Source organism: Phytophthora parasitica (genome assembly GCF_000247585.1).
Source record: "Phytophthora parasitica INRA-310 unplaced genomic scaffold supercont2.53, whole genome shotgun sequence".
Lineage (NCBI taxonomy): Eukaryota > Oomycota > Peronosporomycetes > Peronosporales > Peronosporaceae > Phytophthora > Phytophthora nicotianae.
This window is the reverse complement of record NW_008649039.1, coordinates 103,934-119,862: the sequence shown is the minus strand read 5'-3', so window position 1 is coordinate 119,862 and position 15,929 is coordinate 103,934. Positions and strand designations below refer to the sequence as shown.

Below are 15,929 nucleotides of genomic sequence, written 5' to 3'. Positions count from 1 at the left end.
TCGATTTCCTTTTGGTAGATTCGGTTATTTGCATTTCACTTTGCTCTAAAACTTCTGCAACTTTTCATGCACCGAGCAGTGATTTCTTGTTTGCAATTCTGTTTAAACGAGTTGCCTCTGCCAGCAACGTTTTAGACTCTGCCTTGAGCTCCCCACGTTGAACTCGGCCAAATTTTGCTCGTTGAAGAGGAACCCTATCTGTTGTTGCTGATCCTGCGAAGAGGTTTTAGGTTCCTTGCCACTTCGTGATACAAATTATCCCTTCAACTTGCTGCTTGATAATCAAATGAAGCACAAGGAGCAAATCATGACTTGGCCGCGACTTGCCTTCTCTACAAAGTAAAAATGAGTTGAGAAGCATTCTCAATCAAGTTGTAGGGTATTACAATAATACCAATGGTATGCAATTCTCGCGGACAGTGCATCATGCACATCACTGATGTTCACGTTGCAAACTTTTTTTCTTGAGTGAAAAAACTATAATGGTGTGCGTCACATAACTAATAGATACTTGCCTTTCTTGCAACGCACATTGCTGGTCAAAATGTGGGCGGTTCGCGCTCGTCGCAGCTCCTTGGTATCGGCGGGGCGGCCGCAGTCGACGTCGCAGTTGGTCCGCGCTGCTCCCTGCGCCTTGCGGTCCGTATTGTGGGCTCCCACAGAGAAACAGGCGCCGTCAGACGCTGCGGTGCCCAGCCACCAGCTACTGGTACGCGCTGGTTTTGTGCGCAAAGGTGGTCATGGACTCTTTGCGCTGCTACCGCTTGGCCGCCGCGTGGTGGCCAAACTGGAGGCAATAATCGACGACGAAATGCACAAGATTGGCGGCAACCGCGTGGACCTCACGGTGTTGACGCCCAATGATCTGTGGAAGCAGTCGGGCCGGTGGCAGAGTCGCGGTCCGGAGCTCATGACTCTCACAGATCGTCGCGAAGATCTTTTGATACTGGGCCCCACACACGAGGAGAGCATCACGAGCCTCGTGGCAGCCCATTACAATACTGCGGGGGCTGCAGACTCGTCCTTGAGACTGTACCAGATTGGCCGCAAGTTCCGTGACGAAATCCGTCCGAGATTCGGACTGTTGCGAGCGAGAGAGTTCGTGATGAAGGACATGTACTCATTCGATACATCGTATGACGCTGCCCTGCAGACGTACCACGATGTCACTGGTGCGTACAACGAGATTTTGATCTCGAGACTCAAGCTACCGGTTAAGCGTGTGGAGGCTGACTCTGGAAATATTGGCGGCAATCTGTCGCACGAGTTTCACGTGTTGGCGGATGTCGGTGAAGACGCAATTCTATCGTGCTCGTCATCGGAGTGTGACTACGCGGCTAACGTGGAGAAGGCGGAGGGAATTTTGCCGGCTTCGAATGAGCAGGTTAGTGACGAAATATCAGAGGAACTTTGCGATGTGATTGCACGACTCGAGGAACAGGTACGTGCAGGTGATGTACATGTGTGGGAAACCGTGATGGAGCTTCAAAAGGTTGCAGGAGCACAAGGGTTTTCGGTCAAGTTCGTTCATGAGCAGGAGCAAGCCTTCGATCTTGAGGCTACCGAGATGGACAACGAGGACAACGAGGACAACGCACTGCCTCGCGTGGCGTTGTGCTTTGCTCGACACGATCGTGAAGTTAACGAACTGTCAGCCAAACCATTCATCGGCGGTGATGAAGGTGAAGTGATCAACAACCAAACGAAGATCGCAGAGCTGCTAGCAAAGCGTGACCCGGCATCGGAGCTGCACTTGCTCCTGGATGATTCCCTGAAACAGTGCAAGCACGCTTCCGTGAAGGCTCTTTGTGCCGCTGCAGAACTGCTGTCGAAGCACCAGGAATACACACATCTTGCTTGGGGACACTTCCGTTTGGCTCAAGCTGGCGACTGTTGCCCACGCTGCAACAGCGGTGGCGCTGCGGTCCTCGAGGATAGGCGCGGCATTGAGGTCGGTCACGTTTTCTATCTCGGACAGAAATACTCGAAGCCGTTTGGTGCGACGTACACGGCTGCCAAGAACAACAAACATCCGCTTGAAATGGGCTGCTACGGTCTTGGTGTTAGTCGACTGATTGCAGCGGCAGTTGAGGCTTCGCACGACAACCACGGTATCGCGTGGCCAACGGAAATTGCGCCGTACAAGGTTCTCGTTATGTCGATTGGTGGAAGGAAGGAGGACGATCCCGTATCCCGGGCAGCGTGGGATATTGCTGGCAAGCTTGCATCTGGCACAGTCGCTGGCCTAGTGAGGGACGACGTGCTGCTTGACGATCGCTGGCGAGAAAGCCCGGGATCGAAGCTAGCTGAATCGGAGCTAATTGGCTACCCATACCGTGTCGTAGTGGGCAAGCGCTTCACGAAGGAAGGCTTTGTCGAGGTTCAAGCGAGAGCTACAATGGAAAAGACTTTTTTGACGCCGGACGAACTACCGGCGTTCTTTGCTGGGCTCGTTGAAGCTGACAGGTTTTAGTTCTAGAAATTTGCTTATCAAATAGACTGCAATACCTGTAGACAACTGCGGGCTCAACTAACCAGATAGGTAGGAGATGCCAGATAAAGATGTTCGCGATACTAAATTTTAGGATCGTGAACCGAATTCTCAGATTTTATTCGACTATCTGATTCTAGATCCTAGATTCTAATTTTTAACACGCAGTTTTCCTCCCAGTAGGAATAATCTACATTGATGAGCTTTTCGGTCGAGCGGCTCGGCAACGGTGCCGCTTTCTGTCTGCGCGACGAGCTCACTGGTGTCACCGTGCTGTTAGGGTGCGGCGAGGCAAAAGACGTGTCTTTCTTCTCCCCAGACGACGCTAGCGCTGAGGATTTCGAGGCAGCGACGACGCAGTACCGACGCGACCTGAAGGACCTCCTGCGGAGAGATGGGGGCACAGTGGACGCCATCCTGGTGCCGGATTACCGCCCTGGAGCCTGCTATATGCTTCCCTACATAACCGAAAAGTGTGGTGTGTCGTGGGTCGCTCCAGCCACTGCTGCAGCTCAAGACCCAAGTCAGAAACACCCCCCAGCCATCCTGATGACCCATGGAACTCGAGCCATCGCGCCACATCTTCTAGCGGAATATTGGTGAGGGCCTCAGATATGTTAGACGCATATATGGAGTCTTACTGTGTGTTATGAGTGCAGGACTGGTTGCCATACCAAGGTGAAGGACGGTGGCAGCGGCCTCCCATCCCCATATGACATCCAAGACATCGCTCCGACCTTCAGGAAGGTGAAAGCGGTCGCATTGAAGGCCTGCGTGACTGTGAACGAACATCTAAAGGTCACAGCTTATCATTCTGGTCACGTGGCGGGAGGTTGTGCCTTCTACTTGGAGATCGGAGCCACGACTGTACTCTTCGCCAACGACTTTAATCTCACGGGCGGACGAGTGTTGCTACCGGCGCAGATCCCTCGACTGGAACCTACTACTATGATCACGAGAAGTTCATTTGCTGTAACGGTGTCAGAGACACAGACCGCCATGGAGAGAGAGCTTGTAAAGGTCATTTTGGAATGTATCGCTTCGAACGGCAAAGTGGTGATACCGGTTTATCGCCTCGGATACTTCCACGAACTGATCACAATTTTGCTGGAGCATTGGCAGCAGATAAAAGATGCCTCTGGGAAGGCTGCCAAGTGTCCGATCTACCTATCAGACGCGGCGATGGAGTACCCGAGCAGATTTCTGCCTGTGTTGTTTCGCACATGCACGCCTACTGTTCAGAATCTACTGCGTGCGAAGAATCCAAATGCTGCCGACCTGCAAGTGTTCGACTGGAAGCGACTGCAGCAGCCAGGGCCGTTTGTGCTGTTTACGGGGCCGGCAAACATTTCGCAGGGCGATTCGCTGCGTGCTATTAAGGCGGTCGCAAGCGACCCGAAGAACCTCATTGTACTCTCGGAGTATTGCACACCGGGCACAGTTAACTACTTGCTGTACGCAGACCCTGAACGAAAGCGTGTCAGTAAGCGTCTTGGTGTGAATGTGGAGTGTGGTGTGCACTATCAGCCTTGCGGCGATGAAGTGGACACCAAGAGCATTGTGCAGCTCGTATCGCGAGTGGCGCCACGTCAGGTCATTCTCGACTACACGGTCCCAGACGACCTGGAGTTTGTCAAGACGCACGTCCAGAACCACCTCAAGATGGACCCTGCTGTCGATACCAGCGTGGTGGTAAAGGGAATTAACCCTGCAGGACGAACGCCCATCGAACCTGCTCGCGATATTCCACTGCGTATCCACAAGGCAATGTTCAATAACCCATCAGATGTACAGGGGATGTTGATTGCCGAGCCTAAACGTAAGCTGATGCTAGTGTCGAGTGGCAACGGAGCACGGCGTTTGAGGAAGAAGAAACACTCGCTCTTCTTTTCATATTCGTGGAAGAAGCCGTTCGAGCCTTCGCCTCGTGTGAAGAAGAAAAGTTCCCGCCCTGCGTCTGCATTGTCTTTCCTCTTGTCTGCTGCAGTTGAGTCGGATGACGAAGAAGACGAGAGTGAACAGCAGCCTCAAGCGGATGCCGATCAACTTCTGAAAGCCTTGGAGAGCAGTCTTACGAAGTGGATTCTCGATCTTCCCATGGAGAAGATTGATCGTTGGCTAAAGCTTCGCACGGTAGGAGTGTCGGTGTCTGCTGAGTGGGAAGTTCACATGGAATGGTCATATGACGACGAAGCGCTGGCTGGACGAGTACTTGGCATTGCGAAACAAGTCGTTCACGCGGAATACAAGAAGCAGCTAGCGCAGTAGTTTCTCGGAGAATAAAGTACGTACCTCCAGCCGTTTTCTATTTGAAATGCTGTCTATTGACCGCTAGCACTCTGCCTTTCCTTGGCTCGAAAAGAACTGAACGAGCTGGGAGTATACCTGTCCAAATGACGTCGGAGGTTGGATGCGCTTCTGAATCCACTCAGGCAGGCGACTGCGAACTGCTGGGCTGGAGTATCGATGGTCAACCAGCAAAATGGTGGAATAATCCTTCTGATGGCGAATAGACCGTCCTGCGTGGTCACCAAGCGAAAAAAAAAAACATTAGCAACAGCACTACTACAGACCAAATTACCAACAACTAACGTACCAATGGACTGGTTGACGGCCTTCATGCAAAGACTCTTGTAGAACTGCCTCCCAGACCCGGGATTTCTCTTGTCCAGGAATGCCATTTTCGCGACAAGCTCTGCATCTCGAGCATTCGGATACGGCATACCCACCATCACAACACATCGTGCTAACTCGTCACTGAAATTGATTCCTTCCGACATTTTGCCGCCAACCACACTCAGCAGCATAGCCCCGTTCCCGCTACGATTGCCTCGAGAACATGCTGCTGAGTACTGCATCAACACCTCTGCAAGCTCATCGGATTTCTTGGGTTCACTGAAGATTGCTTTCTTGGCTTGGATTTGTTCGTACAGATTGGTAGCTTGCCATCGACGGACTGCATTCTCTTCGAAACGATATGAAGGAAAAAATACTACGATTCCACCTGGTACGATACGTGAAAGATTTAACAAGATACGTCCAAGCTCGTCCAGTGCTTCCATGTCATCTCGTCGCGAATACGTAAATTCGAGGTGCTTCTGGGAAGGACCCGACGCAAGGCTGAAGCCGAGCAGATTTTCGGGAGGAATAACGTGTCCACACGAAAACAAATCAACATTTTCTCTGGGTACCGAGGAGAATAGTTGATCAATCACTTGTGATACCTGGTGGCACAGATAAACAGTTAACTTCGCGCTAGTTGTCCGCAATCAATGTACTTTTTTAGACCCCTTTTACTTACCGGTTGCATCGTTCCTCCGGCGAGAATAACACTCCGTGACTCCTTCACGATTTCTTCAAAGTGGATCACAGGATTCAGCAAAATGAATCTGATCAAACCTTCAACGCCTTTGCTTGCCTAGCCAGACAGCAAACATTTAGTAATCAGAAATTTTAAGTCGGATTTTTTTCCGTGAGGTACATTATGTGGTTGTGCGAGTATCCGCCCATCTCCACCCGCGCTAGTTAAGGCTTTCAACAGAGCTTCAACTGTCCGTAGTGGTGAAATATGATGACTTTCGAATCCTTCATCTGGATCATCGGTAGCTGCAGGAGCTACAGCAGGAGAGCCAGTATTTGTAGACTCGACAAAACCCATCAGCTTCTTCGCCAACCCACTCTCACCAAGGTACTCCAAAATCTTAAACATGTTGAAGTGATCTATCCGCGCACTGAACAAGAAGTCGTTGATCGTCATCATTTGAGCTCCTGTAGTACCATCATCGTCCTCTCCAGTTAAAGTCGCTTTCCCAGCAGACTTGCTCAGCTGGCGGAGAAACTTCGTTAAAGACTCCAAGATCGATAAGAGTTGCTTGATGTAGAAGGCGTTCTTGCCCTTGAATCGTTTCTCATACTTTGAGAAATAAGACCAAAGCGTTCTTCGTGCCACCACTAGTCGCTTACTGGTAATCTCAACCTTGTACGTGTTGTTGATTGCATCAATAATATTGTGCGCTTCATCGAAAATGACGATATTATCTTTCAGCGCAATGCCCAAAGTTTCACGAGTGTCTTTGCTGAGCAACATTGAATACGGTACCGTGACGATTTGAGCAAGCGGGATACTTTCACGAGTGCCGTAATACGAGCAAATGGACATTTCTTCGCCTAAAGTATGTAGGTCCTCGATGTCTTGCACGTGTGCCTACATTAAATACGCATAGCAACAATTAGACATAGCCGTCTCTTCAGATAACACATAACCACTTACCAGTGCGTAGTTTTTGTAGTGACCAAGCAATTCTTTCTCGTAGAATGGGCACTTGGCCACTTTCTTGCCGTCCTTGGTCTTGCTGCTTTGCATCATATCTAAACATTTGTCGGTCATTCTCAAATCCGAGCTTAGCTTCGTAACCTTCGGATTTGTGCACAGATTTTTGCGAGAACCCAATGAAACGACGCGAATGTGCTTGCCAAATGCAGTCTTGCGTATCTCCCTAACGAATTGCGAGATCTGCGAGTGCGTGCGACTGCAATAGATGATCTTCACCACTCCAAATTTCGGTTTCCCCTCACCAAACCGACCACTTGATGCTGGTTCACTCTCATCACCACTGCCACTATTACGCCGCTCCACTCGATCGCTGTCGTACGGATCCACCAAGTGTTCGTCTTCGTCTCCGTCTTGCTTGTTAGCTTTACTGCTTCCGCTTTGATGCACTCGTTTCCGTTCATTGTGGTTATACGCGATTCTCATTTTGCGCTTCTTTGTGGTGGTTTCAGGCTCCAATCGGAGCTTCTCGATGCCAGTCAATGCCTCCTTGGCCATCTGCTGGCGGTACTTGAGCTCCAGATCCGCCGACTTCTGCTCAAAGTCGTCCAGCCAACTTGGTTCCGCGCTCTTTTTTCGTGTATCGCGTTCTGTAGCAGTTACTTTAGCTTTTGCAACACTTTGCTGAAGTCCGTACTCGTCCGTATGCTTGGTGAGCCATGTTAGCGCTCCACAGATCAAGCTGATGGACTTGCCAGTGCCTGTGGGACTCTCAAAAATGCCACAGTGACCTTGCTCTAACGTCGTCCATATCTGCCTCATCAAGTCTAGTTGGATCGAGTAAGGCTCATACGGAAACGAGAAGAACTCGCCGCCCATAGCGTCCGTGGACACTGGAGCGCCGCCATCCACAGTGTCTTCGGCCATTCTAATAGTAAACGTACTGCTCAATGACCTTATAGAAATGGCTTCATAACGCATTTCTAACCATTTTAACCGGGCTTGAAGCCCGCATAGAACGGGTCAACCCATTTGACTAAGTGCGATGTAGCCATGCTCACTTCAATCACTTATGGACGCTATTTGGGAATTGGGATGGTGTCCGACAATGCCAAGCGCGATGCCACGCCTGTGATGGATCAAGATCCTGCAGCTACACGTCGGGAGGTCCTGGAGGCGTACCGCGCTCACATCAAGGTTAGACGCGCAACGCTTGTGCTGTAGTGCACTCTTAGTGTTGTTGGCTGACCTTGGTGTTGCTTGTTGAGCAGGAGACGAGAACTAACAAGAAAAGGAAACATAAGCAAATAATATTGGAGGACGTACGGAAGCGGCCTCCACGTTTGCATCTGAAACAAGAGCCTATTCGAGGTCGTTCTCATCACCATCCGCAGCAGTCAAAGAAGAAAGAGGAAAGTCCGACACGAAGACTGCACGGTGGGAAATATTTCAAAAAGTTTTTAGCGGGACAATTTCGACTCGGTCGCGATGAACGACCAGAGGGTTGGGCGGCTCATAAGATCAACCGTGCGATGCGGAGATATTACAGAATGCATTTGCTGCTCGAGAGACGAGATGAACACCACCTTGCTCTGCAAAGTAAGCTACTGTATGATGAATGCTGCCAATGCCGACCACTCGTACCTGGCCCCATGACTACTGAAAGTGGTGTTCTCCGACTTGCGGAGCCCAATCTCCCTAAAATTCTCCGAATTCTTCGGAATGAAGCCAACGACGGGCTCGATCTTCTGCAACCACATGGCTTAGCCCAGTACGTGCTTTCAGTTGTCTGCGTTAGTGGCTATACTGATGAATGTCTAGTGCAGATATACTGTTATGCATGCTGCTGCCCAAAGAGGATACACGGATCTGGTCCACGAACTTATCACGCATTGGAATGAGCACCCGATGAACTCACCGTATCAAAAGTACAGCTTCATGCAGCTGAGTCACTTACTGGAGCTGGTTCTAGAAATGCGCAAGGCTAAAAGGCTCGTGAGTGAGTCCGGCCCTGAGATGCGAGCTCTCATTGCTGATGTTGGAGTATCGTTCGCTCGGTTCTCGGACTCCCTCGACAAGCTACACAACGATGCCATCACTCTACAAGATCTCCTGCAAATTTGCGGCCACCCGCTCGTTCTCTCAAAAGATGTAGCTGGTAATACCCCATTGCATTACGCTGCCGAAGGAGGACACCTCACACTGTGTAAGCTGCTGCTGGCTAATGGGGCCAATATAAATGCCCAAAACAAATCTGGCGAAACACCGTGCGTATGTTATCTCTTGATCGTTTCGTATCGCTGACTTCGTTTTTCTGTTTACAGACTCCATTTCGCCATAGCTAGCCAACGTCACGGAGTTTGTCTTCATTTTGTGGAGCATCACGCAGATGTACGAATCTCTCGGTATGTAACACTTACGACGCTGGATGGTACAGTCTTGCGAGGAACATTTGTGGAATCACCCAACGGTAAGGCGGCGGCCAAGGTGTTGCCATCGTTAAACTTCCGTACAGGAGCAATGGTGCAGCACAAGCGCCCGCCCAAGACTCACCTACCACAATATCAACCTCTGGCTGGAGGAACTACTGCTGTAGCCCCTGAACCCGCGATAGGGAGGGCGAAAGCTCGGCATGATGCTGTTGGCGCTGTGAACGACAGCACATGTTCAACTGTTGATAGTTTACTGACTTCTCCATTTCTGTGCACCAAAAATCGTCGCGATATCGTCTTTTTCCGGTCAGCGCCAGGGTATTCAATTCTAGCGCCGAAAACGCTGGGGATTCTCGTGATCTCAGAGCATGTGACAGTTTCTGAAATGAACAAAGCGCGAGAAGTTCACGAGAGAAGCAAATTATTCCACCTCTTGATCGAGAATGTCCCCGAGGCTGCCGTTTTGGCGATGGATTCTTTTCGGATTCCATTATTCCGATGCAGCATGCTAAAAGATGTCCGTGAGCGCAACCAGCGGTGGACAGTGAGCAATGAGCTAAAGACGACACAGGAGAAGCGAGATGCTCTGATTGTACAGATGAAAGGCCAGAAAAAAGCTGGTCGTTCGCCTCGGCGAAAGCGAAAACAAGGGTCGCTCGCAAAAACTCTAGCGCGGCTGAGGAAGCTCTTTAAGAAAGTGTGGAAATTCTTACGTCGTGTAAGAAGTATATTGAGCGTACAGCACGTGTTCACGGTGACTGAAAATGAAGCTGGACACAAGGATGGAATTGTTTTCGAGCCCAAAGGGATCTTGTATGAATATGTATACGATCACGCAGATTTCCGAGGTCATCACAGCCCAACCTTGTGGCTAATCGTCCAGGTAAGTCAGTTTTTTTTTGTATGTAAGATAGCCACCCTGGGTGCGTATTTAGCTAACGCGATCGATTTAACAGACAGAGTGTAAGGAGCTGATCTTCCATCCTTGGTTTAGACAACTATTGGACCACAAGTAAGTATTCGTATTTGTGAAGTGTAGGCTTTCAAATGGCTGATAACTCTTGCCTCCTGTTTACCTAAGATGGGACTCGTTCACACGACAAACATTTCGATCCCAGTTCAAAGTGTACTTCGTGTATTTTGTTGCTGTATTTGTGGCCACGTACGTGCGTTGTATAGAACCGGTAGATCAGGTACCTTTTAATTTGTCGATACTTACGCAGTAATTGAACGTGGTTTCCAGGTATTTGCACGTAGGTGATACATACATTGGGATGCCAATTGGAGGCTACCGCAATAGCATTTTCACGGAGGAAGTTGGCTACGTGGAATACATTCGCGACGTGGCTCGACTCGTTTATTCAGTCATCAACGCAAGCTATACAATCCAAGAGGTACATATTGATTAAAGCTGCGCAGTGTCGCTGATTTCGCTGATTTTGCTGTTTTGCAGTACCAAGCGTACCGAGAATGCGGAAGCCTTCGCGTGTACCTTTGGGACGGATGGAATTGGTTCGACTTGGTGCAGATTACCTGTGTATGGCTTCTTCTAGTCGCAGAAATGATTGAACTGGTATTTCCAGGTACATGGCCGCAAATGTCCTTAGTTTTCAGAGATTGCAACTTACCTCACTATTGATTGGCAGGCTTTGATCAGGACGATTTCAATCTCGTCGTATATCAAGAATCGCTGTACAGTTTTACTATCCGAAGGAGATACAGCTTCCGCATCACGTTGATGAGCATTGTGGGGCCACAAATCTTTGTCAAATGGATTCAATTCGCACGTGGCACAAGGGCTCTTGGACCATTCGTCCGAATGATTGCAAAGGTATGGCAACTAAGTTGACTGCTCACCAAGCGCTAATCCTGACCTATTTCACTTTATTATGCAGATGTTCTCAGACATTCTTGTCTTCATCATGGTGTTTTGCGTTTTCTTGGGCGGATTCGCCTTCGCGTTTTTTATACTACAGGTGGAGTGCTCATTCAACAGTGAAAACTGTTCTGCCTTGCTGACCGAGCTACTGAAATGTTGACACATTTCTGCTTACAGTTGGAAGGATGCAAAAGCTATTTTTCAGCTGTCACCACAACTTTCAACATCAGTCTAGGCTCGTGGGATTGGGATAGCATCCAAGAAGGCGGCTTTCTTGCCATCCTCCTTTTCATTGCATTTGTAGTTATCGGCACCATTATGCTGCTTAATCTCCTGGTCGCGGTATGTTCGTATGTTTCTGGTATCGTATGCCAAAGTCTTGATAGAGAAACGAAACTAATGGCGGTTATATGCAGATGATGGGGAATACTTATGACAAAATCTGGGAAGATCGATTGCTCTTCTTTGAGCTCGAGCGGGTACGCAATGTAGCAAGAAATAGCAGTTTAGTTGTGTTCATACTCTATTGTTTGTTAACCCCTGTGATGCTGTATTCGTGCAGGCAAAAGCAACTCTTTCTATCCAAACGTCTCTCGACGATGACTTGTATGACGAGAAGCACTGGTGTCCACGGCTCTACGTGCTTGAAGGGGATACCCCAATCGAAGGCATTCAATTTCATCGCTTATGATGGAACTGGAGACCATTCAGTACACACAGTCAGCGACGTCAAGGAATCCCACAAGGATTTGGCGTATGCCTGTCATCACAGGTGCACCACCGTGGAGAACTTTTCCACTGTGTACTGCAGCATCACCTTGAGTAATATGCACCGTGCGCTTCGTAACGTCGAAATATGTGCCACCTCCAGTAAAATCATTGACCGAGTTGAGCAGGATATTGAAGGATAATACAGATCCATCACGGTGAAGTGCAAGCTCAGAGCGTTCGCCCTTACGCGCCTCATACTTGACGAAAAAGAGGTCGCGGAAAAGTAAGCGCTTCGTCTTCGGTAATCGGTAGCGCTTGGCGATTTGAGAAAACAGTCTATCCGCCAAAGTCGAGCGTACCCACGAGTTCAAAGCTGCAACTTGGTGGCATGGCATGTCCGTCGTTTGATAAGACGCATGTCGTTCCTTGCACCAGCCTTGCTCAGCAGCCAGTTGATTCACTTCGCTACAAACAAGGGAACTTTCCTCGATGGTCCAGATATTTTGAAACACTGACGGCTCCAACATGGATTCGTGAGGCTCCATGTGCGCCAGGTAGCGCTCTCTAGCCATCGTCTCGCGCTTGGATCTCCTTTCAGCAACTTCTGAAGCACTTAAGGACACTTCACCGGTGATTCCCTTAGCAGCACGCATTTAATCGTTAGAATATACACATTAACGGCAGTAAACAAGCTCTCGTACCTCTAGAAAAGTAGCCACTTCATCATGACCATGGATAGCTGCCACTCGAGCTGGTGAGTTGTCATCCCAGTCGCGTAGTAACTTCGGGTCCATAAGCATCGGCGGGCCGATGAAAATCTTGACCATATCCAGTTCACCATTCTTGGCTGCAAGATGAAGCAGCGAGCAGCCTCCACTCGCAATGTTCTTGCCCATATTCTGTGCTGTATTCACGGGTAAAGTCACATCCTGCGCCACTACTCGGCCAGCCACTGGAGCCGTCTTGTCCTTTTCTAGTTCCTTACACACAGCACGTACAAAATCTCCCATTTGAGCTTCTACTGCGTAGTGTAGAGCTGAGTACCCGAGCGAATCCGCCGAATTATCGAGCACCTGTCGAGTGAGATCGAACTCCAGGTATCGCGCGTGGAACTGAATGAACCCCGACCAGATCAACATGGCGAGCTCCTCGTCGTAGATGGAGGTGGCGAACAGTAGTGCAGGTTTACCCAGCACCGTCAGCTCCATATCACCACGCACCGACGTTTGAGAGTCGTCACCACTGGATTCCAAGTCTTCCAGCACATCCGAAAGGCTCCGGGAAGCGGGTATGTTCTGCCAATGTAAGAGCTGCAGCAACACGGCGCAACGTCTGGTATCCTCGTTCGAGAACCCCTCAAATAAACGCGTGAGAGCCTCGCTGGCGTCTTCGAACTGCGTGAGTTGATGCAGCAGCAGTCGCGCTTCCGCCTTCACGGTCGGCTTCATTGTTCAAAAAATGCCATACAAAATGGCCAATTAGCGATGTGATGGATGGTCTCACCATGTTTATGTGGCTATGAGAATCATGGTGGCGGCACTGCAATGTGCTCATTGATATTGCGGTTATCTATATGCAGACGTGATGCTACGTCTGATTTGGGTATGGGCTACTACATTCTGTCATCGTCGTCATGATCGGGTTCGTTGATTTTGTCGATGGCTACCTTGATCTGGTTATTGTCCTTGGGGTGGAAGTGCAGCGCCAAGGTGAAATACTTCATGGCCTCCTCGATACGACCGAGTTTCTTAGCCACTTTGCCCATCATGAAGTGCACAGAAGACTCACGCGGCGCAAAGTTCTTGACAACATGGAGCTCCTCCAAAGCCTCTTCGTATCGCTGCAGTGTGATCAGCACATTGGCACGCTGGAAGCGGGCTTGAGGATTCAGCGGCTGCAGCTCAGCGGCGACCACAAGTGTGGCTAGTGCTTCGTCGTATCGATGTGTGGCATGGAGAACCATACCAAGGAAGCAGTGTAGCAGCGAACTCCGCGGATTGATCTCCAATGCGCGCTTGAAATGGTACTCTGCGAACTCGAACTTCTCTTGCCGGTAATAGATCGTGCCCAGACCATACCAAGCATTATAGTGCCGCGAGTCGGTACGAATAGCATGTCGATAGCAGTTCACGGCCTTCTCAAAATCCTCATTTGCGACGTACTCGTGACCTGAAAGTGTGTATGCGTATGTGAATGACGGGTCGAGTTGAATTGCCTAGTACAGAGCATAACGTGTCAGTCACATACAAAAAGCACTCTCAGCAAGCTATCAGTCTTAACTTACCCGCTGGAAGAAAGCCAATGCTGTGTCGTGCTCTTTTTGCAGACTGAAGCAGTTACCAGCAATACACCACGCTTCACACGATAGCTTATCGAAATCTGTGGCTTGTTGAGCGAGATATGAAAGCTCCACTTCCTTCTTGAGATGCCATAATGTTGTCGAATACAAGTCGAGACCTTCCATTCGATGCGGCTCCGCTCTGCGTAAGGCACAGAATACCTCTTGTGCTCGTACATAATCGGCCATTTCGAAATGTGCTCGTCCAATCTGCTGCTGCGCCCAACCAGACGCACGCTGTGAAGCAGGAAGCATCTTCAGCAACTCTAGAGCTTCTCGACACATGTAAACGCTGATTTTCTGATAAATAGAGCCAAACGAAGTAAGCAAACATAGCAGCTCGTGTCGACCATCAACTTGGTGCGAAGATCCTTTATGGGAAAAACCAGGAGCCGGTGTCTTGTCCTGGGAAAAGTGTCGAGTGGGCAGTGGAGATGTTGGAGAGCCTAGTGATAGTTTTGATGGGTTCTTTGACAAAGATACAACGAGCAGAAGTTAGGAGCTGTAGTACACGGCTTTAAGCACGCAGCTTCCTTACCAGTGGAGAGTCGTCGAATCCGACAGCAGAGAACGACAGTCTTGCATTCGGTCGGTACTTTTCGTCACTGTCTGCGAGTGGTCGTCGGTGAGCTTTCCTTTGACGTGCGGGTGCCCCAAAATCCTCTACTCGTGGCTTCTTCACCACAGTCGCAGTGTGGATATCGTTCCCGTTGTTGTTCTTGTTGTTGTTGTTGTTGTTGTTGTTGTTGTTGTTGTTGTTGTTGTTGTTGTTGTTGTTGTTGTTGTTGTTCATATTCGGCGTCTTATACGCTATCGGCCTAGATGTGCTGATCCCTGAGGACAACGGACTTTCTGGAGTAGCGAGACCAAGATTCGGTGGTGGCTCCGGTGTTGCGAACGTTCCATCAGTTGAACGATCCTCAGCGTTGTTATCGTCCTCACCACCAAACTGTGATCCACTTTTCACAGTCCGATCACTGAATTCAAGCCTCGATCCAAACTCCTCGTCCGCTCCCACCGATTCGAAGTAATTCGCATCTCCGAAAAACCTCGAAGCCTCAAGGTTAGCTCCGAGCTCACACAGTTCCTCGTACGCCGACCACATGAACGGATCCATCTCCAAACTAGCAGCGCCAACCACAACACAAGCAACACTATCAGTACTCTCAACCTTATGCAATCTAAAGCAACATCATGCACAGCAGTTCACCTCTTTACAAAGAAGGTCACGGCCTGTTGCCTCCTGTTCCCACGTCTGCAGACTCGACCTAATAGATACAGCCCAGCAGCTCCTGCCGGAACGTTCTCCATTGTATCTGGGTCGTCGATGTTGCACTTTTCGCCTCCTAGTAGCGCGTTCTCAGCTTCGGCCATCTGGTTCTGCTGGAAGCAGCAGCATGCCAACAGGTAGCGATTCTCAGCCCGCAACGCGCCGTTTAGTACTTCTGCTGCTCGAGCCGTTTGCCCTTTGCGGTAGTAGCACGTGGCGAGCAGCAGAGCGTTCTCCTCGCTCGGGTGCTGTCAAAAGCGACGAAAAGGTGTCAAAACGGCATTGATACTTTCGTTTAAACAGTTGTTCCACAGCGCCAAAATGCACCACAAGCGACACATACATGTGCAACGAGCCGCTCTGCTAGAAACCGCGCGTTGTCGTACACGTAGAGGTTCAGATAGCGCTGCACCTGGCCCACAAGCGCCGCCTCCATGGCCGTGACCATCGCGATGCCTGGTCGGTTTTTAAATCTCCAAGGTAAATCGTTAGTGCAACTTAAACTTGACGCAACTTTATGAAACTCCCAAAAGTCCAG

General features: G+C 49.7%; 6 protein-coding genes across 15 annotated transcripts; 3 read left to right on the top strand and 3 right to left on the bottom strand.

Annotated features, from left to right (window-relative positions):
* Nucleotides 1-506: 506 nt before the first annotated feature.
* On the top strand, nt 507-2,619 carry PPTG_16043 (proline-tRNA ligase). The gene has a single exon (XM_008913323.1). The coding sequence runs from the start codon at nt 545-547 to the stop codon at nt 2,471-2,473; it is 1,929 nt and encodes a 642-aa protein (XP_008911571.1). The 5' UTR covers nt 507-544; the 3' UTR covers nt 2,474-2,619.
* Nucleotides 2,620-5,465, top strand: PPTG_16042 (hypothetical protein). Of its 3 annotated transcripts, XM_008913321.1 has the most exons (3): nt 2,620-3,090; nt 3,151-4,775; nt 4,854-5,465. In XM_008913321.1, the coding sequence occupies exons 1-2, from the start codon at nt 2,690-2,692 to the stop codon at nt 4,757-4,759; spliced, it is 2,010 nt and encodes a 669-aa protein (XP_008911569.1). In that variant the 5' UTR covers nt 2,620-2,689; the 3' UTR covers nt 4,760-4,775; nt 4,854-5,465. The 3 variants fall into 3 exon arrangements, with proteins under 3 accessions (XP_008911569.1, XP_008911568.1, XP_008911570.1); XM_008913320.1 differs by having other exon boundaries at nt 3,151-5,465; XM_008913322.1 differs by having other exon boundaries at nt 2,620-4,775.
* PPTG_16041 (hypothetical protein) lies at nt 4,202-7,714 on the bottom strand. The gene is made up of 5 exons (XM_008913319.1): nt 6,762-7,714; nt 5,973-6,695; nt 5,793-5,909; nt 5,088-5,715; nt 4,202-5,010 (listed from the first exon to the last, which is right to left on the bottom strand). Exons 1-5 carry the CDS (start codon nt 7,686-7,688, stop codon nt 4,823-4,825), a joined length of 2,583 nt encoding a protein of 860 aa, XP_008911567.1. The 5' UTR covers nt 7,689-7,714; the 3' UTR covers nt 4,202-4,822.
* A 96-nt stretch (nt 7,715-7,810) lies between these two features.
* Nucleotides 7,811-12,121, top strand: PPTG_16040 (hypothetical protein). 7 transcript variants are annotated; one of them, XM_008913312.1, is made up of 13 exons: nt 7,811-7,958; nt 8,033-8,532; nt 8,588-9,028; nt 9,086-10,076; nt 10,150-10,205; nt 10,275-10,355; nt 10,437-10,587; nt 10,647-10,776; nt 10,840-11,024; nt 11,089-11,169; nt 11,250-11,414; nt 11,489-11,551; nt 11,635-12,121. In XM_008913312.1, exons 1-13 carry the CDS (start codon nt 7,815-7,817, stop codon nt 11,761-11,763), a joined length of 3,117 nt encoding a protein of 1,038 aa, XP_008911560.1. In that variant the 5' UTR covers nt 7,811-7,814; the 3' UTR covers nt 11,764-12,121. The 7 variants fall into 7 exon arrangements, with proteins under 7 accessions (XP_008911560.1, XP_008911561.1, XP_008911565.1 ...); XM_008913313.1 differs by having other exon boundaries at nt 11,250-11,551; XM_008913317.1 differs by having other exon boundaries at nt 8,033-9,028.
* On the bottom strand, nt 11,572-13,292 carry PPTG_16039 (hypothetical protein). Its single transcript, XM_008913311.1, has 2 exons — nt 12,485-13,292; nt 11,572-12,421 (listed from the first exon to the last, which is right to left on the bottom strand). Exons 1-2 carry the CDS (start codon nt 13,229-13,231, stop codon nt 11,780-11,782), a joined length of 1,389 nt encoding a protein of 462 aa, XP_008911559.1. The 5' UTR covers nt 13,232-13,292; the 3' UTR covers nt 11,572-11,779.
* Nucleotides 13,265-15,882, bottom strand: PPTG_16038. 2 transcript variants are annotated; one of them, XM_008913309.1, is made up of 5 exons: nt 15,735-15,882; nt 15,332-15,639; nt 14,660-15,245; nt 14,068-14,589; nt 13,265-13,998 (listed from the first exon to the last, which is right to left on the bottom strand). In XM_008913309.1, exons 1-5 carry the CDS (start codon nt 15,837-15,839, stop codon nt 13,396-13,398), a joined length of 2,124 nt encoding a protein of 707 aa, XP_008911557.1. In that variant the 5' UTR covers nt 15,840-15,882; the 3' UTR covers nt 13,265-13,395. The 2 variants fall into 2 exon arrangements, with proteins under 2 accessions (XP_008911557.1, XP_008911558.1); XM_008913310.1 differs by having other exon boundaries at nt 15,332-15,882.
* Between the last annotated feature and the right edge of the window lie 47 nt (nt 15,883-15,929).